The 22583-nt window shown below is 39.5% G+C and overlaps 5 protein-coding genes across 8 annotated transcripts in view; 1 reads left to right on the top strand and 4 right to left on the bottom strand.

The window, feature by feature from the left end:
• Positions 1 to 22583, top strand: part of LOC110834645 (uncharacterized) — a 97091-nt gene that overhangs the window by 21806 nt on the left and 52702 nt on the right. The gene's annotated exons all lie outside the window — the stretch shown is intronic.
• LOC147872478 (farnesol dehydrogenase-like) lies at positions 827 to 5336 on the bottom strand. 2 transcript variants are annotated; one of them, XM_087356552.1, is made up of 7 exons: positions 5140 to 5336; positions 3704 to 3850; positions 2958 to 3126; positions 2716 to 2845; positions 2206 to 2332; positions 1966 to 2094; positions 827 to 1129 (listed from the first exon to the last, which is right to left on the bottom strand). In XM_087356552.1, exons 2-7 carry the CDS (start codon positions 3833 to 3835, stop codon positions 1088 to 1090), a joined length of 729 nt encoding a protein of 242 aa, XP_087212678.1. In that variant the 5' UTR covers positions 3836 to 3850; positions 5140 to 5336; the 3' UTR covers positions 827 to 1087. The 2 variants fall into 2 exon arrangements, with proteins under 2 accessions (XP_087212678.1, XP_087212677.1); XM_087356551.1 differs by lacking the exon at positions 5140 to 5336 and adding an exon at positions 4378 to 4608.
• On the bottom strand, positions 6469 to 10380 carry LOC147872477 (farnesol dehydrogenase-like). Its single transcript, XM_087356546.1, has 7 exons — positions 10236 to 10380; positions 9562 to 9708; positions 8816 to 8984; positions 8574 to 8703; positions 8078 to 8204; positions 7862 to 7990; positions 6469 to 6772 (listed from the first exon to the last, which is right to left on the bottom strand). Exons 2-7 carry the CDS (start codon positions 9691 to 9693, stop codon positions 6731 to 6733), a joined length of 729 nt encoding a protein of 242 aa, XP_087212672.1. The 5' UTR covers positions 9694 to 9708; positions 10236 to 10380; the 3' UTR covers positions 6469 to 6730.
• Positions 12327 to 16237, bottom strand: LOC110834638 (farnesol dehydrogenase-like). The gene is made up of 7 exons (XM_087356545.1): positions 16094 to 16237; positions 15420 to 15566; positions 14674 to 14842; positions 14432 to 14561; positions 13936 to 14062; positions 13720 to 13848; positions 12327 to 12630 (listed from the first exon to the last, which is right to left on the bottom strand). Exons 2-7 carry the CDS (start codon positions 15549 to 15551, stop codon positions 12589 to 12591), a joined length of 729 nt encoding a protein of 242 aa, XP_087212671.1. The 5' UTR covers positions 15552 to 15566; positions 16094 to 16237; the 3' UTR covers positions 12327 to 12588.
• On the bottom strand, positions 18185 to 22533 carry LOC147872476 (farnesol dehydrogenase-like). Of its 3 annotated transcripts, none has more exons than XM_087356544.1 (7): positions 22422 to 22533; positions 21279 to 21425; positions 20532 to 20700; positions 20290 to 20419; positions 19794 to 19920; positions 19578 to 19706; positions 18185 to 18488 (listed from the first exon to the last, which is right to left on the bottom strand). In XM_087356544.1, exons 2-7 carry the CDS (start codon positions 21408 to 21410, stop codon positions 18447 to 18449), a joined length of 729 nt encoding a protein of 242 aa, XP_087212670.1. In that variant the 5' UTR covers positions 21411 to 21425; positions 22422 to 22533; the 3' UTR covers positions 18185 to 18446. The 3 variants fall into 3 exon arrangements, with proteins under 3 accessions (XP_087212670.1, XP_087212668.1, XP_087212669.1); XM_087356542.1 differs by lacking the exon at positions 22422 to 22533 and adding an exon at positions 22251 to 22408; XM_087356543.1 differs by lacking the exon at positions 22422 to 22533 and adding an exon at positions 22186 to 22372.

The raw sequence follows: 22583 nt of genomic DNA, 5'->3' as shown, positions 1-22583 counted from the left end.
ATTCTGCAACATTATAATTTAATCAGGTATGAAATTTTAAACGAAACTGAGGGTGGATGAAGCCCAGTTCGAATCCGCGCAGAGTACGAGCTACTTTCTATACACATATTCATTTCTTTGTGCTGAATGCAAAATATGCGCTTCCCGAATAAAGCCTCTGGAATTCCTCTAAGCTAGAAATAACTTCCCAGGAACAATAAGGAGGCACTTTTGTCAAGTGTCCTTACTTCAGAACCACGTAGCAGTCCGTTCATTAATTCAGTCACACTCCAGTGTTTACAGACTTCCTTTGTACGTTATTTCTAGCTTAGGGGAATTCCAGTGGCTTTATTCGGGAAGCGCATATTTTAAATTCAGCACAAAGAAATGAATATATGTATAGAAATTATGAACGGCCCTTCGGATTGAAAATCGGTATTGTTTAGAAATGACGATGTTCATCGTGCTTTTGGAACTGACCAAGTGGACATCCTCTTAAACGGCTCTGGTGTGTCGTATGACCCCTTTTTTGCTAGTAAGTAACCATAACAATTGTCAGTTCATCTAATTTCCTACCGAAGAAAAAAGCAGATTGATTCTGTTTCAGACGGGCAATCATATAAAATGTGTAGTCATTTTTAAAAACGACTTCAATACTAAGAATTTGTAAGAGTTCTCAAAAAGAATACAGGACCGTTCAGTGAAAAATATTTGAATCGGTGTCATAAAAGTAGGTGTGAGTTAGACTAGGGACTTATCGATCACTATAGACCGCGTCGAGATGAAATGAAACACCAGGTAGTATCTATACAGCACTTGACAGACAGGATAAGGTAAATGAACACCATTTAGTTTTTTTTTCTTTATTACTACAACATTCTGTACATTTTTGCTCCACGATTACGTACAAGTTTCCAAAAATTGTACATTTCTTAATAGACACTTTAATATGCAGTTACTCTGGATGAAGCGTATTCCTATTGTCAGAAAACGGCTTATCATAATTGTATTAAATTAGAAAGTCAGCTGTTATTGCAAATTCTAAATTAATTACGTCCGACTGTTCAGCACAGGTGCATTCTCACACAGCAAATTTATGCGGTGTAATTCAAAAATTTTGTCCGACTGGTAATATAGTCAGTTCGTGTACCTGTAAAAAAAGATAATATTGTAAATAATCACGTGGTTTGCATTAGCATTGTTGAAGTAGGGTAATGTGTTTTAAATGGTAATATCAATGCAGTGATCCAGCCGGAATAGCTCAGTTCGATTCCCGGTAGAGGCAAATTCCCGTCTTCTCCACCACAGCCACACCGGCTGTGGGGCTAACCCAAGAATCTAATCAGTGGTTCGGTTCGTGGATTATTTAACAACACTGTAACAACTGCAAGTGTTATTTGGTGTCGGATGAGGTGACACGTGGCCCATGTGTGATGAATTAGTTACGATTGAGAAATGAATTTTTGTGCCTTGTTCAAGGGCGTTGTATGTGTGGAATGAATGAGTAAAACCGCTGAAATCTCAGAACATATGTTGTGTGCTGTCTGCATAGAATTCGGGTTCGTTGGTGCTGAACCAACTTGCTTAGTTGCGTACGCTGCTTACCGGAGCGAAAAGATTAGTGTGTGAAGACCTGGGTACCGCAACTTCAGAGGATATTAAGCCTAAGAAAGAGTGGAATCTTTCCTTCTACGTACCTTGTCTGTCTTTGCGGTCTAAGGTTTAGAAAAAGGGAGCATTTCAAGTTTACTTTAACATTATGATGTAGCTGTCTGCTGTTATAATAAGTAACACGTTGGTTCCTTAGTCATTGTCCGTGTACTTTAACCTAATTTAACGATAAATTACATATACCGTTGAAGAAGGCATAAGAAATATTGTATCTGTACATTGTTTGAAATATTAACCCTGAAGATGGAAAAGGGTCCAGCCGATACGTTACTGTTTTATAAACTAGTCCAGAGGTTTTTCTGAAAACTGACTTACCTGAACATGAGGTGGAGTACCCAAAACATACAAAACTCCGTCAGCGATGTCTTCGGGGTTCAAGCAAGGGCAGGAGCCCAGAAGTTCTTCGGAAGGCATTTCTGTCTTCACGAGCCCAGGACTCAGACTCTGCAAAATTCGAAATTTGAACGGTTCAGTATTTGAGGCAAACATCTACCGTACCAGTAAATTCTGAACTTTAGAACGAATAATAAAAAAATCACTAAGTTTTAGACTCACAGTGACCCTTATTTTTGAGTTCTGCTTAACAAGTTCACGACGAAGTCCCTCAGCCAGTATTGTGACGGTGTGCTTTGTTGAAGAGTGCATGACGTACCATTCTTTCGGAGGTTCGTGACCAAGAACACTAAGGGTACAAAACACAAATACAGTTACAGTCCTGGTCGGCATCAAGGGAGATCAAAAGCTATTTCATATGTGGTTAGTAAAGCAACACATAAGATTGGTGTGGAGATTGATGTATGAGGTCAGATGTCAGTAACTATCATCACATGATTTGTGTTCGGATACTGAAATGCCATATTAAGAAATTGAAATATTTTGTGGCCCGAGCTGTGCGTAAGCCAGGTAGATAACGCGTATGAAACAACACTCCGGCATGCAAAATGTCAGTCTGATGGCTTAATCATGCACATGGTTTGATTCACGAGCCTGGAAACAGAAGAGCGGCTGTTTGAAAACATAAAATTCACAAATTACAGCACTTGTATGAATTTAAAAATCAGTAACCTGTTAATGTGGATGATGTGCCCGTCGTCCACTCCCCTCTCCTTCATGGACTGGAGAGCTTCTTTGGTGCACACACTGAGACCCAGAACGTTCAGGTCCAACATTTTCTTCATTTCTTCTGTTGATCCATCTATAAGAGAAATAAAGTATAAACGCTCAAGAATTCGGCTGTGTAATTTGTCTTTAGTTTAACAGTAAAGAAGGAAGAAATCAAAAATCTGACAGTCATTATGAGCACTTACTTATGAGAGAAGTATCGTAGGCTACAGCAGCGTTATTTACGAGGATGTCCACGCCTCCGAGGTTGTCCTTGACCCACTTAAAGGCGCCCTGAACATCAGATTCCTTGCTGACGTCACATTTAACCGCGTACAATTTGCCTTTCGCCGACTTAAGAGATTTGGACAGTTCCTGAAACATGAAGACCATCACCGTTTCCGACAATAGGTACTTTGTTCTTCAAAGGCCCTTGCTGGATTTTAGTCTCAAATTCTTGTGTTATTGAGGTGAATCTAAAATATCTACTGGCGGAATAATGTGTCACTTATTAGAATGGGGGCTAGATTTTATCTCGGAAGCTAAAATGTCTAATGACTGATCGAGCCATTTCTACTGTTAGAATCTCCACCGAATTGAATTTGTTGGTTCATTATCATATTAGGGTCTGTCTTTCCTCGTCCACAAATAAGCCACAACGATTAATCCGTAGCTTAACCAACCTTTCTATTGAGACAAAAAGACATGATTACGGTCCAGATTATTAAATAAATAGTAGAGCTAATTTTGGTGAAATAACTGAGCTGCCAGCTTTTATTAACAGATAACATTACTGTTTTAAAATTAGATTATACTTTGTAGTAATAACCCTGAGACACAAATTTCTCCCACTGGTTCATTGACAGAGTCGAAGATGAGGAAGAGATCACATGACTTTGCATTTATATGAAAAATTTGATGTAGGCCTCGCAAGCGATTATAAAATCTTTACCTGAATTCGCTCTTGTCTTCTGGCCAGTCCGACGACTTTGAGCCCCTTTTTTACGAGTTCCTCTGCAATGGCTGCTCCAATGCCACTGCTTGCTCCTGTCACCACGGCAACTCGGCCTGACCATCGCTCCATATTTTATTATGTACCCTGGAAGCATATGTTCACTTCCTATAGTAACATTTATATAACACGATCTATTTGTGAGCAGAATTTCTACGGCCCACTTTGTTTCAAGTACCTCAGTCTATTCACTTGACCTAAAGATGTTCGTGGTATTTATTGAATATTGTGTTTATAATTTCCATTCTGAATTACATGCGTCTTTGTAACTGGTTCTATGTATTTAGACGTGTGTTAAAACGAGATCCTGAATCTCGCTCGACGACCTCAAGGGTAAAATTTTGTGACCCCCGTACAGTAGCGCCAAATCACGAAATCGATAGCTGTTCATTATTTTATAGAAGAATTGTTCGATAAAAGCCGTGCACTGACTGTCGTCGTACTAACATGACATTAACATTAAATAAGATGTCGCGATCTACTTCATGCGTGAATCGGGATATTCCTCAAGAAAAACACTGAAAATCACTGAAGTCACACGGTCACATTGCTCGTACTCTGCCCGGATTCGAACTGGGCTTCATCCACCCTCAGTTCTTTTTAAAATTTCATACCTGATTGAATTATAATGTTGCAGAATATCACTTCAGTCACGCTGAAGAAATCTAACACAACTGCTCTCAAAACAACTTCTGTCACGTCACTCCTGTTGAGCCCTTCTATATCAAGGCCCTGCCAGCAGTTGCCTCTATCATAGCGTGTGGCGTGGTTATCTATATTTCGTGATATCCTTTCCGCGCTTACGTAATCCACAGTACAAAACAATAAGGGCGGCCGCACACTCTCTGCGTCAAGACAATCATCAAGACATGAGACAAAAGACGCAATTTTGCTTCATTCGTGATTCAGACTCTGGTCCGCACACCGAAGTAGCACGTGTCTGCGTCTTATCATATCTTCTCTAGTTGATTCTTGGAACGGCAATAGCGTGAAACCTAATAAAACAGACAATATAATACGTGCAATCTGTGTCCTTCATAACTTCATCAGGTTAAAGGACGGCTTATTTAGCGAGCAGAGTCTAGGTGAAAATGATGATGACCATGACAAAGGCAGTTGTGAATCTATATTCCAAAACTTGCAGCCCTGCTGCAGAAGAGGAACTACTGAGGCCGTTGAAATGAGGAACCATTTGTGTTCTTACTTTTTGAAACCAAATGTAGCTCTTCATTAGCAGAACAAGTACACTTTAACATAAATCTTTTCGTTTTATGTGTGAGTGAGAGCAGACTTGTACGAAACGAGCTTAAGCTCAATGTGTATAATAGTTAATTCAGTCATTAGATAATTAAAATAAAAGTAATCATTGCACTTACCATCTACGTTTACTTCTTTTGAAACTGCATGCCAAGCTTTATCAACCTCCTCCTTGTTTGAGTGGCCCGGGGTCGAATAATCGTATATTACCGGGAAATTCTCAACCGTCTGCACTATCTTAATATTTGTTTACTCTTCACTCATGTCGATAACGTACACTGGTGCTGTTACTTGTGTACTGATGTCTCAGTCCTGACGCACAGAAAAGGAACATGCCGAGTCTTGCTGCACGTGTCTGCAGCATGAAGCTGACGTCAGCATCATGACTCAGACCGGTGTGCGGTGGTTTTCATAATCTCATTCGTTTCAACTGTGCTCCTTTCTTTGCGTCATGTCGCAGACATCGTGTCTTGACTGTTACATGCCTTGACGCATGCCGGTGTGCGGCCTACCTAATAAGTACATTACAGCCTGTTTTCTGATGCACGTTAAATCGAATATTCACCCTTATAATTTTGAAATGTAATACTTTACACAGAATTTCCTCCAGTACAATTTTGAACTTGTTAAATGAAATTCTGTAAAGTCTCTCCAGTACTCAAATATTGTGGAGTAACGCCATTGGATTATATAACGTGCATATAATCTGAAGTGCATATGTGGATTTTTAAAGTTTGGTTACTTGAAGCGACGCAAAACCTTGCTTTATCAAACAATGACCTCGCATGTCACGTCATTACATTACCTCGGCTTTTCCTAGTTACTATACGTATAACAATATTTCCCTTATTATTATTTAGTGTCGACCTGGCCATATATTACGATATGACTACCTGTTATTTTATCCCCACACGTCAATTAAACATTTTCTCTGACTGCTGATTCCTTTGTTCTATGGTATTTACGGCTTCGTAATCAAATACACAATAGAGTCAGATGAGGTTATGTAATCATGACCTGCGGATAGAGAGAAGTCTGGAAGTAATCGGCATTTTAATTTTGAAAGTCTCTTCCTGAGACTGGCAAATATCAGTAAAGTTATTTGAAATTTGATGGAATGCTGTGGAGAAATACGCAATGTGACATGTTTTGTAGGACGTACAAAGGAAGTCTGTAAACACTAGAGTGTGACTGAATTAATGAACAGACTGCGACGTGGTTCTGAAGTAAGGACACTTGACAAAAGTGCCTCCTTATTGTTCCTGGGAAGTTATTTCTAGCTTAGGGGAATTCCAGAGCCTTTATTCGGGAAGCGCATATTTTACATTCAGCACAAATAAATGAAAATATTTATATCAATTTTGAACGGCCCTTCGAGGTGAAAATCGGTATTGTTTAGAAATGACTAAGTTCATCGTGCTTCAGGAAGATAAGTCAAATGAACAGCATTTAGTATTTTTTTTCTTTATTACTACAACATTCTGTACATTTTTGTTCCACGATTACTTACAAGTTTCCACAAATTGTGCATTTCTTAATAGACACTTTAATATGCAGTTATTCTGGATGAAGCGTATTCCTATTGTCAGAAAACGGCTTCTCATAATTGTTTTAAATTAGAAAGTCAGCTGTTATTGCAAAATCTAAATTAATTACGTCAGACTGTTCAACACATATGCAGTCTCACACAGCAAATTTATGCGGTGTAATTCAAATAATTTGTCCGATTGGTAATATAGTCAGTTCGTGTACCTGTAACAAAAGATAATATTGTAAATCACCACGTGGTTTGCATTAGCATTGTTGAAGTAGGGTAATGTGTTTTAAATGGTAATATCAATGCAGTGTTCCAGCCGGAATAGCTCAGTTCGATTCCCGGCAGAGGAAAATTCCCGTCTTCTCCACCACAGCCACACCGGCTGTGGGGCTAATCCAACAATCTAATCAGTGGTTCGGTTCGTGGATTATTTAACAACACTGTAACAACTGCAAGTGTTATTTCGTGTCGGATCAGGTGACACGTGGCCCATGTGTGATGAATTAGTTACGATTGAGGAATGAATTTTTGTGCCTTGTTCAAGGGCGTTTTATGTGTGGAATGAATGAGTAAAACCACTGAAATCTTTAGAGTGATAGTTGAGCTCTAGCTCATATTCAAATCTGGTTCGTCCTGAATACAAATCGGAATGTTGGCCTTGAACCAACGTGTTCGGTTCCAGTGTATATCTGGACTAAAAAGGGTGGAGCGTGAACCTGGATGGATAACCCAACTTCATTACGAGTGAAGGCTTAGAAATCATGGAATTCCTTCTTATGCCTGTCCTGATTTCCTTCGTGATCAGGTGACACGAAACGATAATAATTTTCATTTACTTTATCATTGTAATTGAACTCCCCCCTGTATTAACATGTAACAAATTAGTTTAACTAGCATGCGAATACTGCTTCCTCAAAAATGACACTGGAATCGAGCGAGTTACTGGAGAAGTGAGTCGGGAGATACTGGGTACGAACCTCGGGCTGGAGGTTATTCTCCTTACGTTTCACATATTTCTCATCAGTCACTTCAGATTAATTTAAGAATTTTATCTTAAAGTAGCCCCCTGCATCTTCGGCTTTAATTTGCTCATAAAAATTCGACTAATTCAACGGTATTTGATATAGCGCTGTAAAATGTACAAACGAAAAGCTATAATGGTTATCACTGCCTGAGCGTTGACTGAATTATCGGTCCTGAAGATGGAAATTTACGTATCTGAAAAGTTATTCTTTTATGTCCATAACATAGAACGTATGGTTGATCCTTTAGTCGATAAAGAATACTTTAAACCCTCGACGTACCTGAACATGAGGTGGAGTACCCAAAACATACAAAACGCCGTCAGCGATATCTTCGGCGTTCAAGTAAGGGCAGGCGTCCAGGAAGGCTTGGGGGGGCATTTCTGTCTTCACGAGCCCAGGACTCAGACTCTGCAACATTCGAAATTAGGGCAGTTCAGTATATAAGGCAAACTTCTGCCATGTAACTAATTTGCATCCATTCAGTGGTAAACTCACAGTGACCCTTATTTTTGAGTTCTGCTTCACCAGTTCACGACGAAGTCCCTCAGTCAGCGCTGTGACAGCGTGCTTTGTAGCGTAGTATATGGCGTACTTTTCTCCTGGAGGCATGTGACCAGCAAGACTACGGGTACAAAATCAGAATGAAGTTACACGCCTACTATGCATGAACTAAGAAATCAAACTGATTTACGAAAGCAAACAATCGGCAAGGGGATTCGTGTATCAATATAGATATCAGTAGCTGTTATTATCACATAACAGATTCAGAGATACAAAACTGCCATATAAAATACAATACAGACGTACCTTTTGTTCTGTGCAAGCCAAGGATAGCATGAAGTAAGAAAAGGTGCTTCAGTTTCCAGAATTCCCGTCCGATGACTAGCTGGCTTCATGATGCACTTTGCTTGATTTTTTGAATTAAAGGCTGAGTCACTATTTAATTTGTGAAAGTTACAAATAAAAATATTTGTATTTAAAAATCGGTAACCTGTTAATGTGGATGATGTGTCCGTCGTCCACTCCCCTCTCCTTCATGGACTGGAGCGCTTCTTTGGTGCACACACTAAGACCCAGAACGTTCAGGTCCAACATTTTCTTCATTTCTTCTGTTGATCCATCTATAAGAGAAATAAAGTATAAACGCTCAAGAATTCGGCTGTGTAATTTGTCTTTAGTTTAACAGTAAAGAAGGAAGAAATCAAAAATCTGACCGTCAATATGAGCACTTACTTATGAGGGAAGTATCGTAGCCTGCAGCAGCGTTATTTACGAGGATGTCCACGCCTCCGAGGTTGTCCTTGACCCACTTAAAGGCGCCCTGAACATCAGATTCCTTGCTGACGTCACATTTAACCGCGTACAATTTGCCTTTCGCCGACTTAAGAGATTTGGACAGTTCCTGAAACATGAAGACCATCACCGTTTCCGACAATAGGTACTTTGTTCTTCAAAGTCCCTTGCTGGATTTTAGTCGCAAATTCTTATGTTATTGAGGTGAATCTAAAATATCTACTGGCGGAATAATGTGACACTTATTAGAATGGGGGCTAGATTTTATCTCGGAAGCTAAAATGTCTAATGACTGATCGAGCCATTTCTACTGTTAGAATCTCCACCGAATTGAATTTGTTGGTTCATTATCATATTAGGGTCTGTCTTTCCTCGTCCACAAATAAGCCACAACGATTAATCCGTAGCTTAACCAACCTTTCTATTGAGACAAAAAGACATGATTACGGTCCAGATTATTAAATAAATAGTAGAGCTAATTTTGGTGAAATAACTGAGCTGCCAGCTTTTATTAACAGATAACATTACTGTTTTAAAATTAGATTATACTTTGTAGTAATAACCCTGAGACACAAATTTCTCCCACTGGTTCATTGACAGAGTCGAAGATGAGGAAGAGATCACATGACTTTGCATTTATATGAAAAATTTGATGTAGGCCTCGCAAGCGATTATAAAATCTTTACCTGAATTCGCTCTTGTCTTCTGGCCAGTCCGACGACTTTGAGCCCCTTTTTTACGAGTTCCTCTGCAATGGCTGCTCCAATGCCACTGCTTGCTCCTGTCACCACGGCAACTCGGCCTGACCATCGCTCCATATTTTATTATGTACCCTGGAAGCATATGTTCACTTCCTATAGTAACATTTATATAACACGATCTATTTGTGAGCAGAATTTCTACGGCCCACTTTGTTTCAAGTACCTCAGTCTATTCACTTGACCTAAAGATGTTCGTGGTATTTATTGAATATTGTGTTTATAATTTCCATTCTGAATTACATGCGTCTTTGTAACTGGTTCTATGTATTTAGACGTGTGTTAAAACGAGATCCTGAATCTCGCTCGACGACCTCAAGGGTAAAATTTTGTGACCCCCGTACAGTAGCGCCAAATCACGAAATCGATAGCTGTTCATTATTTTATAGAAGAATTGTTCGATAAAAGCCGTGCACTGACTGTCGTCGTACTAACATGACATTAACATTAAATAAGATGTCGCGATCTACTTCATGCGTGAATCGGGATATTCCTCAAGAAAAACACTGAAAATCACTGAAGTCACACGGTCACATTGCTCGTACTCTGCCCGGATTCGAACTGGGCTTCATCCACCCTCAGTTCTTTTTAAAATTTCATACCTGATTGAATTATAATGTTGCAGAATATCACTTCAGTCACGCTGAAGAAATCTAACACAACTGCTCTCAAAACAACTTCTGTCACGTCACTCCTGTTGAGCCCTTCTATATCAAGGCCCTGCCAGCAGTTGCCTCTATCATAGCGTGTGGCGTGGTTATCTATATTTCGTGATATCCTTTCCGCGCTTACGTAATCCACAGTACAAAACAATAAGGGCGGCCGCACACTCTCTGCGTCAAGACAATCATCAAGACATGAGACAAAAGACGCAATTTTGCTTCATTCGTGATTCAGACTCTGGTCCGCACACCGAAGTAGCACGTGTCTGCGTCTTATCATATCTTCTCTAGTTGATTCTTGGAACGGCAATAGCGTGAAACCTAATAAAACAGACAATATAATACGTGCAATCTGTGTCCTTCATAACTTCATCAGGTTAAAGGACGGCTTATTTAGCGAGCAGAGTCTAGGTGAAAATGATGATGACCATGACAAAGGCAGTTGTGAATCTATATTCCAAAACTTGCAGCCCTGCTGCAGAAGAGGAACTACTGAGGCCGTTGAAATGAGGAACCATTTGTGTTCTTACTTTTTGAAACCAAATGTAGCTCTTCATTAGCAGAACAAGTACACTTTAACATAAATCTTTTCGTTTTATGTGTGAGTGAGAGCAGACTTGTACGAAACGAGCTTAAGCTCAATGTGTATAATAGTTAATTCAGTCATTAGATAATTAAAATAAAAGTAATCATTGCACTTACCATCTACGTTTACTTCTTTTGAAACTGCATGCCAAGCTTTATCAACCTCCTCCTTGTTTGAGTGGCCCGGGGTCGAATAATCGTATATTACCGGGAAATTCTCAACCGTCTGCACTATCTTAATATTTGTTTACTCTTCACTCATGTCGATAACGTACACTGGTGCTGTTACTTGTGTACTGATGTCTCAGTCCTGACGCACAGAAAAGGAACATGCCGAGTCTTGCTGCACGTGTCTGCAGCATGAAGCTGACGTCAGCATCATGACTCAGACCGGTGTGCGGTGGTTTTCATAATCTCATTCGTTTCAACTGTGCTCCTTTCTTTGCGTCATGTCGCAGACATCGTGTCTTGACTGTTACATGCCTTGACGCATGCCGGTGTGCGGCCTACCTAATAAGTACATTACAGCCTGTTTTCTGATGCACGTTAAATCGAATATTCACCCTTATAATTTTGAAATGTAATACTTTACACAGAATTTCCTCCAGTACAATTTTGAACTTGTTAAATGAAATTCTGTAAAGTCTCTCCAGTACTCAAATATTGTGGAGTAACGCCATTGGATTATATAACGTGCATATAATCTGAAGTGCATATGTGGATTTTTAAAGTTTGGTTACTTGAAGCGACGCAAAACCTTGCTTTATCAAACAATGACCTCGCATGTCACGTCATTACATTACCTCGGCTTTTCCTAGTTACTATACGTATAACAATATTTCCCTTATTATTATTTAGTGTCGACCTGGCCATATATTACGATATGACTACCTGTTATTTTATCCCCACACGTCAATTAAACATTTTCTCTGACTGCTGATTCCTTTGTTCTATGGTATTTACGGCTTCGTAATCAAATACACAATAGAGTCAGATGAGGTTATGTAATCATGACCTGCGGATAGAGAGAAGTCTGGAAGTAATCGGCATTTTAATTTTGAAAGTCTCTTCCTGAGACTGGCAAATATCAGTAAAGTTATTTGAAATTTGATGGAATGCTGTGGAGAAATACGCAATGTGACATGTTTTGTAGGACGTACAAAGGAAGTCTGTAAACACTAGAGTGTGACTGAATTAATGAACAGACTGCGACGTGGTTCTGAAGTAAGGACACTTGACAAAAGTGCCTCCTTATTGTTCCTGGGAAGTTATTTCTAGCTTAGGGGAATTCCAGAGCCTTTATTCGGGAAGCGCATATTTTACATTCAGCACAAATAAATGAAAATATTTATATCAATTTTGAACGGCCCTTCGAGGTGAAAATCGGTATTGTTTAGAAATGACTAAGTTCATCGTGCTTCAGGAAGATAAGTCAAATGAACAGCATTTAGTATTTTTTTTCTTTATTACTACAACATTCTGTACATTTTTGTTCCACGATTACTTACAAGTTTCCACAAATTGTGCATTTCTTAATAGACACTTTAATATGCAGTTATTCTGGATGAAGCGTATTCCTATTGTCAGAAAACGGCTTCTCATAATTGTTTTAAATTAGAAAGTCAGCTGTTATTGCAAAATCTAAATTAATTACGTCAGACTGTTCAACACATATGCAGTCTCACACAGCAAATTTATGCGGTGTAATTCAAATAATTTGTCCGATTGGTAATATAGTCAGTTCGTGTACCTGTAACAAAAGATAATATTGTAAATCACCACGTGGTTTGCATTAGCATTGTTGAAGTAGGGTAATGTGTTTTAAATGGTAATATCAATGCAGTGTTCCAGCCGGAATAGCTCAGTTCGATTCCCGGCAGAGGAAAATTCCCGTCTTCTCCACCACAGCCACACCGGCTGTGGGGCTAATCCAACAATCTAATCAGTGGTTCGGTTCGTGGATTATTTAACAACACTGTAACAACTGCAAGTGTTATTTCGTGTCGGATCAGGTGACACGTGGCCCATGTGTGATGAATTAGTTACGATTGAGGAATGAATTTTTGTGCCTTGTTCAAGGGCGTTTTATGTGTGGAATGAATGAGTAAAACCACTGAAATCTTTAGAGTGATAGTTGAGCTCTAGCTCATATTCAAATCTGGTTCGTCCTGAATACAAATCGGAATGTTGGCCTTGAACCAACGTGTTCGGTTCCAGTGTATATCTGGACTAAAAAGGGTGGAGCGTGAACCTGGATGGATAACCCAACTTCATTACGAGTGAAGGCTTAGAAATCATGGAATTCCTTCTTATGCCTGTCCTGATTTCCTTCGTGATCAGGTGACACGAAACGATAATAATTTTCATTTACTTTATCATTGTAATTGAACTCCCCCCTGTATTAACATGTAACAAATTAGTTTAACTAGCATGCGAATACTGCTTCCTCAAAAATGACACTGGAATCGAGCGAGTTACTGGAGAAGTGAGTCGGGAGATACTGGGTACGAACCTCGGGCTGGAGGTTATTCTCCTTACGTTTCACATATTTCTCATCAGTCACTTCAGATTAATTTAAGAATTTTATCTTAAAGTAGCCCCCTGCATCTTCGGCTTTAATTTGCTCATAAAAATTCGACTAATTCAACGGTATTTGATATAGCGCTGTAAAATGTACAAACGAAAAGCTATAATGGTTATCACTGCCTGAGCGTTGACTGAATTATCGGTCCTGAAGATGGAAATTTACGTATCTGAAAAGTTATTCTTTTATGTCCATAACATAGAACGTATGGTTGATCCTTTAGTCGATAAAGAATACTTTAAACCCTCGACGTACCTGAACATGAGGTGGAGTACCCAAAACATACAAAACGCCGTCAGCGATATCTTCGGCGTTCAAGTAAGGGCAGGCGTCCAGGAAGGCTTGGGGGGGCATTTCTGTCTTCACGAGCCCAGGACTCAGACTCTGCAACATTCGAAATTAGGGCAGTTCAGTATATAAGGCAAACTTCTGCCATGTAACTAATTTGCATCCATTCAGTGGTAAACTCACAGTGACCCTTATTTTTGAGTTCTGCTTCACCAGTTCACGACGAAGTCCCTCAGTCAGCGCTGTGACAGCGTGCTTTGTAGCGTAGTATATGGCGTACTTTTCTCCTGGAGGCATGTGACCAGCAAGACTACGGGTACAAAATCAGAATGAAGTTACACGCCTACTATGCATGAACTAAGAAATCAAACTGATTTACGAAAGCAAACAATCGGCAAGGGGATTCGTGTATCAATATAGATATCAGTAGCTGTTATTATCACATAACAGATTCAGAGATACAAAACTGCCATATAAAATACAATACAGACGTACCTTTTGTTCTGTGCAAGCCAAGGATAGCATGAAGTAAGAAAAGGTGCTTCAGTTTCCAGAATTCCCGTCCGATGACTAGCTGGCTTCATGATGCACTTTGCTTGATTTTTTGAATTAAAGGCTGAGTCACTATTTAATTTGTGAAAGTTACAAATAAAAATATTTGTATTTAAAAATCGGTAACCTGTTAATGTGGATGATGTGTCCGTCGTCCACTCCCCTCTCCTTCATGGACTGGAGCGCTTCTTTGGTGCACACACTAAGACCCAGAACGTTCAGGTCCAACATTTTCTTCATTTCTTCTGTTGATCCATCTATAAGAGAAATAAAGTATAAACGCTCAAGAATTCGGCTGTGTAATTTGTCTTTAGTTTAACAGTAAAGAAGGAAGAAATCAAAAATCTGACCGTCAATATGAGCACTTACTTATGAGGGAAGTATCGTAGCCTGCAGCAGCGTTATTTACGAGGATGTCCACGCCTCCGAGGTTGTCCTTGACCCACTTAAAGGCGCCCTGAACATCAGATTCCTTGCTGACGTCACATTTAACCGCGTACAATTTGCCTTTCGCCGACTTAAGAGATTTGGACAGTTCCTGAAACATGAAGACCATCACCGTTTCCGACAATAGGTACTTTGTTCTTCAAAGTCCCTTGCTGGATTTTAGTCGCAAATTCTTATGTTATTGAGGTGAATCTAAAATATCTACTGGCGGAATAATGTGACACTTATTAGAATGGGGGCTAGATTTTATCTCGGAAGCTAAAATGTCTAATGACTGATCGAGCCATTTCTACTGTTAGAATCTCCACCGAATTGAATTTGTTGGTTCATTATCATATTAGGGTCTGTCTTTCCTCGTCCACAAATAAGCCACAACGATTAATCCGTAGCTTAACCAACCTTTCTATTGAGACAAAAAGACATGATTACGGTCCAGATTATTAAATAAATAGTAGAGCTAATTTTGGTGAAATAACTGAGCTGCCAGCTTTTATTAACAGATAACATTACTGTTTTAAAATTAGATTATACTTTGTAGTAATAACCCTGAGACACAAATTTCTCCCACTGGTTCATTGACAGAGTCGAAGATGAGGAAGAGATCACATGACTTTGCATTTATATGAAAAATTTGATGTAGGCCTCGCAAGCGATTATAAAATCTTTACCTGAATTCGCTCTTGTCTTCTGGCCAGTCCGACGACTTTGAGCCCCTTTTTTACGAGTTCCTCTGCAATGGCTGCTCCAATGCCACTGCTTGCTCCTGTCACCACGGCAACTCGGCCTGACCATCGCTCCATATTTTATTATGTACCCTGGAAGCATATGTTCACTTCCTATAGTAACATTTATATAACACGATCTATTTGTGAGCAGAATTTCTACGGCCCACTTTGTTTCAAGTACCTCAGTCTATTCACTTGACCTAAAGATGTTCGTGGTATTTATTGAATATTGTGTTTATAATTTCCATTCTGAATTACATGCGTCTTTGTAACTGGTTCTATGTATTTAGACGTGTGTTAAAACGAGATCCTGAATCTCGCTCGACGACCTCAAGGGTAAAATTTTGTGACCCCCGTACAGTAGCGCCAAATCACGAAATCGATAGCTGTTCATTATTTTATAGAAGAATTGTTCGATAAAAGCCGTGCACTGACTGTCGTCGTACTAACATGACATTAACATTAAATAAGATGTCGCGATCTACTTCATGCGTGAATCGGGATATTCCTCAAGAAAAACACTGAAAATCACTGAAGTCACACGGTCACATTGCTCGTACTCTGCCCGGATTCGAACTGGGCTTCATCCACCCTCAGTTCTTTTTAAAATTTCATACCTGATTGAATTATAATGTTGCAGAATATCACTTCAGTCACGCTGAAGAAATCTAACACAACTGCTCTCAAAACAACTTCTGTCACGTCACTCCTGTTGAGCCCTTCTATATCAAGGCCCTGCCAGCAGTTGCCTCTATCATAGCGTGTGGCGTGGTTATCTATATTTCGTGATATCCTTTCCGCGCTTACGTAATCCACAGTACAAAACAATAAGGGCGGCCGCACACTCTCTGCGTCAAGACAATCATCAAGACATGAGACAAAAGACGCAATTTTGCTTCATTCGTGATTCAGACTCTGGTCCGCACACCGAAGTAGCACGTGTCTGCGTCTTATCATATCTTCTCTAGTTGATTCTTGGAACGGCAATAGCGTGAAACCTAATAAAACAGACAATATAATACGTGCAATCTGTGTCCTTCATAACTTCATCAGGTTAAAGGACGGCTTATTTAGCGAGCAGAGTCTAGGTGAAAATGATGATGACCATGACAAAGGCAGTTGTGAATCTATATTCCAAAACTTGCAGCCCTGCTGCAGAAGAGGAACTACTGAGGCCGTTGAAATGAGGAACCATTTGTGTTCTTACTTTTTGAAACCAAATGTAGCTCTTCATTAGCAGAACAAGTACACTTTAACATAAATCTTTTCGTTTTATGTGTGAGTGAGAGCAGACTTGTACGAAACGAGCTTAAGCTCAATGTGTATAATAGTTAATTCAGTCATTAGATAATTAAAATAAAAGTAATCATTGCACTTACCATCTACGTTTACTTCTTTTGAAACTGCATGCCAAGCTTTATCAACCTCCTCCTTGTTTGAGTGGCCCGGGGTCGAATAATCGTATATTACCGGGAAATTCTCAACCGTCTGCACTATCTTAATATTTGTTTACTCTTCACTCATGTCGATAACGTACACTGGTGCTGTTACTTGTGTACTGATGTCTCAGTCCTGACGCACAGAAAAGGAACATGCCGAGTCTTGCTGCACGTGTCTGCAGCATGAAGCTGACGTCAGCATCATGACTCAGACCGGTGTGCGGTGGTTTTCATAATCTCATTCGTTTCAACTGTGCTCCTTTCTTTGCGTCATGTCGCAGACATCGTGTCTTGACTGTTACATGCCTTGACGCATGCCGGTGTGCGGCCTACCTAATAAGTACATTACAGCCTGTTTTCTGATGCACGTTAAATCGAATATTCACCCTTATAATTTTGAAATGTAATACTTTACACAGAATTTCCTCCAGTACAATTTTGAACTTGTTAAATGAAATTCTGTAAAGTCTCTCCAGTACTCAAATATTGTGGAGTAACGCCATTGGATTATATAACGTGCATATAATCTGAAGTGCATATGTGGATTTTTAAAGTTTGGTTACTTGAAGCGACGCAAAACCTTGCTTTATCAAACAATGACCTCGCATGTCACGTCATTACATTACCTCGGCTTTTCCTAGTTACTATACGTATAACAATATTTCCCTTATTATTATTTAGTGTCGACCTGGCCATATATTACGATATGACTACCTGTTATTTTATCCCCACACGTCAATTAAACATTTTCTCTGACTGCTGATTCCTTTGTTCTATGGTATTTACGGCTTCGTAATCAAATACACAATAGAGTCAGATGAGGTTATGTAATCATGACCTGCGGATAGAGAGAAGTCTGGAAGTAATCGGCATTTTAATTTTGAAAGTCTCTTCCTGAGACTGGCAAATATCAGTAAAGTTATTTGAAATTTGATGGAATGCTGTGGAGAAATACGCAATGTGACATGTTTTGTAGGACGTACAAAGGAAGTCTGTAAACACTAGAGTGTGACTGAATTAATGAACAGACTGCGACGTGGTTCTGAAGTAAGGACACTTGACAAAAGTGCCTCCTTATTGTTCCTGGGAAGTTATTTCTAGCTTAGGGGAATTCCAGAGCCTTTATTCGGGAAGCGCATATTTTACATTCAGCACAAATAAATGAAAATATTTATATCAATTTTGAACGGCCCTTCGAGGTGAAAATCGGTATTGTTTAGAAATGACTAAGTTCATCGTGCTTCAGGAAGATAAGTCAAATGAACAGCATTTAGTATTTTTTTTCTTTATTACTACAACATTCTGTACATTTTTGTTCCACGATTACTTACAAGTTTCCACAAATTGTGCATTTCTTAATAGACACTTTAATATGCAGTTATTCTGGATGAAGCGTATTCCTATTGTCAGAAAACGGCTTCTCATAATTGTTTTAAATTAGAAAGTCAGCTGTTATTGCAAAATCTAAATTAATTACGTCAGACTGTTCAACACATATGCAGTCTCACACAGCAAATTTATGCGGTGTAATTCAAATAATTTGTCCGATTGGTAATATAGTCAGTTCGTGTACCTGTAACAAAAGATAATATTGTAAATCACCACGTGGTTTGCATTAGCATTGTTGAAGTAGGGTAATGTGTTTTAAATGGTAATATCAATGCAGTGTTCCAGCCGGAATAGCTCAGTTCGATTCCCGGCAGAGGAAAATTCCCGTCTTCTCCACCACAGCCACACCGGCTGTGGGGCTAATCCAACAATCTAATCAGTGGTTCGGTTCGTGGATTATTTAACAACACTGTAACAACTGCAAGTGTTATTTCGTGTCGGATCAGGTGACACGTGGCCCATGTGTGATGAATTAGTTACGATTGAGGAATGAATTTTTGTGCCTTGTTCAAGGGCGTTTTATGTGTGGAATGAATGAGTAAAACCACTGAAATCTTTAGAGTGATAGTTGAGCTCTAGCTCATATTCAAATCTGGTTCGTCCTGAATACAAATCGGAATGTTGGCCTTGAACCAACGTGTTCGGTTCCAGTGTATATCTGGACTAAAAAGGGTGGAGCGTGAACCTGGATGGATAACCCAACTTCATTACGAGTGAAGGCTTAGAAATCATGGAATTCCTTCTTATGCCTGTCCTGATTTCCTTCGTGATCAGGTGACACGAAACGATAATAATTTTCATTTACTTTATCATTGTAATTGAACTCCCCCCTGTATTAACATGTAACAAATTAGTTTAACTAGCATGCGAATACTGCTTCCTCAAAAATGACACTGGAATCGAGCGAGTTACTGGAGAAGTGAGTCGGGAGATACTGGGTACGAACCTCGGGCTGGAGGTTATTCTCCTTACGTTTCACATATTTCTCATCAGTCACTTCAGATTAATTTAAGAATTTTATCTTAAAGTAGCCCCCTGCATCTTCGGCTTTAATTTGCTCATAAAAATTCGACTAATTCAACGGTATTTGATATAGCGCTGTAAAATGTACAAACGAAAAGCTATAATGGTTATCACTGCCTGAGCGTTGACTGAATTATCGGTCCTGAAGATGGAAATTTACGTATCTGAAAAGTTATTCTTTTATGTCCATAACATAGAACGTATGGTTGATCCTTTAGTCGATAAAGAATACTTTAAACCCTCGACGTACCTGAACATGAGGTGGAGTACCCAAAACATACAAAACGCCGTCAGCGATATCTTCGGCGTTCAAGTAAGGGCAGGCGTCCAGGAAGGCTTGGGGGGGCATTTCTGTCTTCACGAGCCCAGGACTCAGACTCTGCAACATTCGAAATTAGGGCAGTTCAGTATATAAGGCAAACTTCTGCCATGTAACTAATTTGCATCCATTCAGTGGTAAACTCACAGTGACCCTTATTTTTGAGTTCTGCTTCACCAGTTCACGACGAAGTCCCTCAGTCAGCGCTGTGACAGCGTGCTTTGTAGCGTAGTATATGGCGTACTTTTCTCCTGGAGGCATGTGACCAGCAAGACTACGGGTACAAAATCAGAATGAAGTTACACGCCTACTATGCATGAACTAAGAAATCAAACTGATTTACGAAAGCAAACAATCGGCAAGGGGATTCGTGTATCAATATAGATATCAGTAGCTGTTATTATCACATAACAGATTCAGAGATACAAAACTGCCATATAAAATACAATACAGACGTACCTTTTGTTCTGTGCAAGCCAAGGATAGCATGAAGTAAGAAAAGGTGCTTCAGTTTCCAGAATTCCCGTCCGATGACTAGCTGGCTTCATGATGCACTTTGCTTGATTTTTTGAATTAAAGGCTGAGTCACTATTTAATTTGTGAAAGTTACAAATAAAAATATTTGTATTTAAAAATCGGTAACCTGTTAATGTGGATGATGTGTCCGTCGTCCACTCCCCTCTCCTTCATGGACTGGAGCGCTTCTTTGGTGCACACACTAAGACCCAGAACGTTCAGGTCCAACATTTTCTTCATTTCTTCTGTTGATCCATCTATAAGAGAAATAAAGTATAAACGCTCAAGAATTCGGCTGTGTAATTTGTCTTTAGTTTAACAGTAAAGAAGGAAGAAATCAAAAATCTGACCGTCAATATGAGCACTTACTTATGAGGGAAGTATCGTAGCCTGCAGCAGCGTTATTTACGAGGATGTCCACGCCTCCGAGGTTGTCCTTGACCCACTTAAAGGCGCCCTGAACATCAGATTCCTTGCTGACGTCACATTTAACCGCGTACAATTTGCCTTTCGCCGACTTAAGAGATTTGGACAGTTCCTGAAACATGAAGACCATCACCGTTTCCGACAATAGGTACTTTGTTCTTCAAAGTCCCTTGCTGGATTTTAGTCGCAAATTCTTATGTTATTGAGGTGAATCTAAAATATCTACTGGCGGAATAATGTGACACTTATTAGAATGGGGGCTAGATGTTATCTCGGAAGCTAAAATGTCTAATGACCGAATGAGCCACCTCAACTGTTAGAATCTCCACCGAATTGAATTTGTTGGTTAATTATCATATTAGGGTCTGTCTTTCCTCGTCCACAAATAAGCCACAACGATTAATCCGTAGGTTACCCAACCTTTTAATTTAGACAAAAATACATGGGTTACGGTCCAGGTTATTAAATAAATAGTAGGGCTAATTTTGGTGAAATAACTGAGCTGCCAGCTTTTATTAACAGATAACATTACTGTTTTAAACTTAGATTATACTTTGTAGTAATAACCCTGAGACACAAATTTCTCCCACTGGTTCATTGACAGAGTCGAAGATGAGGAAGAGATCACATGACTTTGCATTTATATGAAAAATTTGATGTAGGCCTCGCAAGCGATTATAAAATCTTTACCTGAATTCGCTCTTGTCTTCTGGCCAGTCCGACGACTTTCAGCCCCTTTTTTACGAGTTCCTCTGCAATGGCTGCTCCAATGCCACTGCTTGCTCCTGTCACCACGGCAACTCGGCCTGACCATCGCTCCATATTTTATTATGTACCCTGGAAGCATATGTTCACTTCCTATAGTAACATTTATAGAACACGATCGATTTGTGAGCAGAATTTCTACGGCCCACTTTGTTTCAAGTACCTCAGTCTATTCACTTGGGCTAAAGATGTTCGTGGTATTTATTGAATATTGTGTTTATAATTTCCATTCTGAATTACATGCGTCTTTGTAACTGGTTCTATGTATTTAGGCTTGTGTTAAAACGAGATCCTGAATCTCGCCGACGGTCTCAAGGGTAAAACTTTGTGACCTCCGTACAGTAGCGCCAAATCACGAAATCGATAGCTGTTCATTATTTTATAAACGAAGTGGCTCAGTAACAAGGAGCGTTATAACGAATCTGGGTCGAGTTATATTTTACCGTATTTAATGTTTACCAGATATAACTTCAAGGTTTCGCAGTGTGGCCGTTGTATTGTACTGTAGTGTATGATTCTAGACATAACGAGGAAAACCACGCATGAACTACACAGAATGGCCTTTGAATTTCCCTGGAATATCAGGTGTTAAACATTTAGCCTGAAAGCCACCTGTGAGTAAAATATTAATTTAAAGACATTCTACCAACTACTGTGTTTCTGTATCGCAATACAGAGACGACATTCATAATAAGACGCTGTGTCTAAGATGTGATGATTTGTTCCAAGTTTTTTTCGGGATAGACGTTCAATGTCGCGAAAACGTTGGGTCTGAGAGCTCTGTTGGGCCCAAATTCGAACCGAACTTCAACCACCGACAAAACTGTATTACCTGTAGTGTAAGGTCTTAGGTGATTCAAGTATAATGTACACTAATATCACTTCAGTCACACTTACGAAGATAACAGAATTGAACACGCACAAAACTGTGCAGTTGATGTGGCGTGATAGATGGTCTGCTCTCAACTGCTCGTGTGATATCACTTGGTAGTTTTATATAACACACCTCGAAGACGAGATGCACGTTAACTTTAAAGTCTAGCTGCTGCTGTCAGATTCAGTACTAACCTTGATAACTAGCAAGTCATGTTCTCGATGAGATAAACGGCTGGTTGTTTAAACAGGGTTTCAAACCGTATAATTTGTAACATTCTTCAAAACATCGTTTTGCAGACGTAACACGACTGCTCTGAAATGTTGCTGAGTAATTCTGGTAAATCATGTGACCTA

Source organism: Zootermopsis nevadensis, unplaced genomic scaffold (genome assembly GCF_977971745.1).
Source record: "Zootermopsis nevadensis isolate Lab colony 2312 unplaced genomic scaffold, Znev_1.0 Znev_ptg000027l, whole genome shotgun sequence".
Lineage (NCBI taxonomy): Eukaryota > Metazoa > Arthropoda > Insecta > Blattodea > Termopsidae > Zootermopsis > Zootermopsis nevadensis.
The sequence above is the reverse complement of the archived record's forward strand: the minus strand, read 5'-3'. Positions and strand labels throughout refer to the sequence as shown.

What these genes read in the sequence shown, in the direction of transcription:
- LOC147872478 (XM_087356552.1), bottom strand. Translation starts at nt 3,835, where the DNA reads ATGGAGCGATGGTCAGGCCGAGTTGCCGTGGTGACAGGAGCAAGCAGT. An exon ending in CTACGATACTTCTCTCATAA is followed by an intron (nt 2,846 to 2,957) that starts GTAAGTGCTCAT and finishes TTTCTCTTATAG; the next exon opens with ATGGATCAACAGAAGAAATG. An exon ending in ACTCAAAAATAAGGGTCACT is followed by an intron (nt 2,095 to 2,205) that starts GTGAGTCTAAAA and finishes CGAATTTTGCAG; the next exon opens with AGTCTGAGTCCTGGGCTCGT.
- LOC147872477 (XM_087356546.1), bottom strand. Translation starts at nt 9,693, where the DNA reads ATGGAGCGATGGTCAGGCCGAGTTGCCGTGGTGACAGGAGCAAGCAGT. An exon ending in GAAGACAAGAGCGAATTCAG is followed by an intron (nt 8,985 to 9,561) that starts GTAAAGATTTTA and finishes TTCATGTTTCAG; the next exon opens with GAACTGTCCAAATCTCTTAA. An exon ending in CTACGATACTTCCCTCATAA is followed by an intron (nt 8,704 to 8,815) that starts GTAAGTGCTCAT and finishes TTTCTCTTATAG; the next exon opens with ATGGATCAACAGAAGAAATG.
- LOC110834638 (XM_087356545.1), bottom strand. Translation starts at nt 15,551, where the DNA reads ATGGAGCGATGGTCAGGCCGAGTTGCCGTGGTGACAGGAGCAAGCAGT. An exon ending in CACATCATCCACATTAACAG is followed by an intron (nt 14,063 to 14,431) that starts GTTACCGATTTT and finishes TTGTACCCGTAG; the next exon opens with TCTTGCTGGTCACATGCCTC. An exon ending in ACTCAAAAATAAGGGTCACT is followed by an intron (nt 13,849 to 13,935) that starts GTGAGTTTACCA and finishes CGAATGTTGCAG; the next exon opens with AGTCTGAGTCCTGGGCTCGT.
- LOC147872476 (XM_087356544.1), bottom strand. Translation starts at nt 21,410, where the DNA reads ATGGAGCGATGGTCAGGCCGAGTTGCCGTGGTGACAGGAGCAAGCAGT. An exon ending in CACATCATCCACATTAACAG is followed by an intron (nt 19,921 to 20,289) that starts GTTACCGATTTT and finishes TTGTACCCGTAG; the next exon opens with TCTTGCTGGTCACATGCCTC. An exon ending in GTACTCCACCTCATGTTCAG is followed by an intron (nt 18,489 to 19,577) that starts GTACGTCGAGGG and finishes CTTTTGTTACAG; the next exon opens with GTACACGAACTGACTATATT.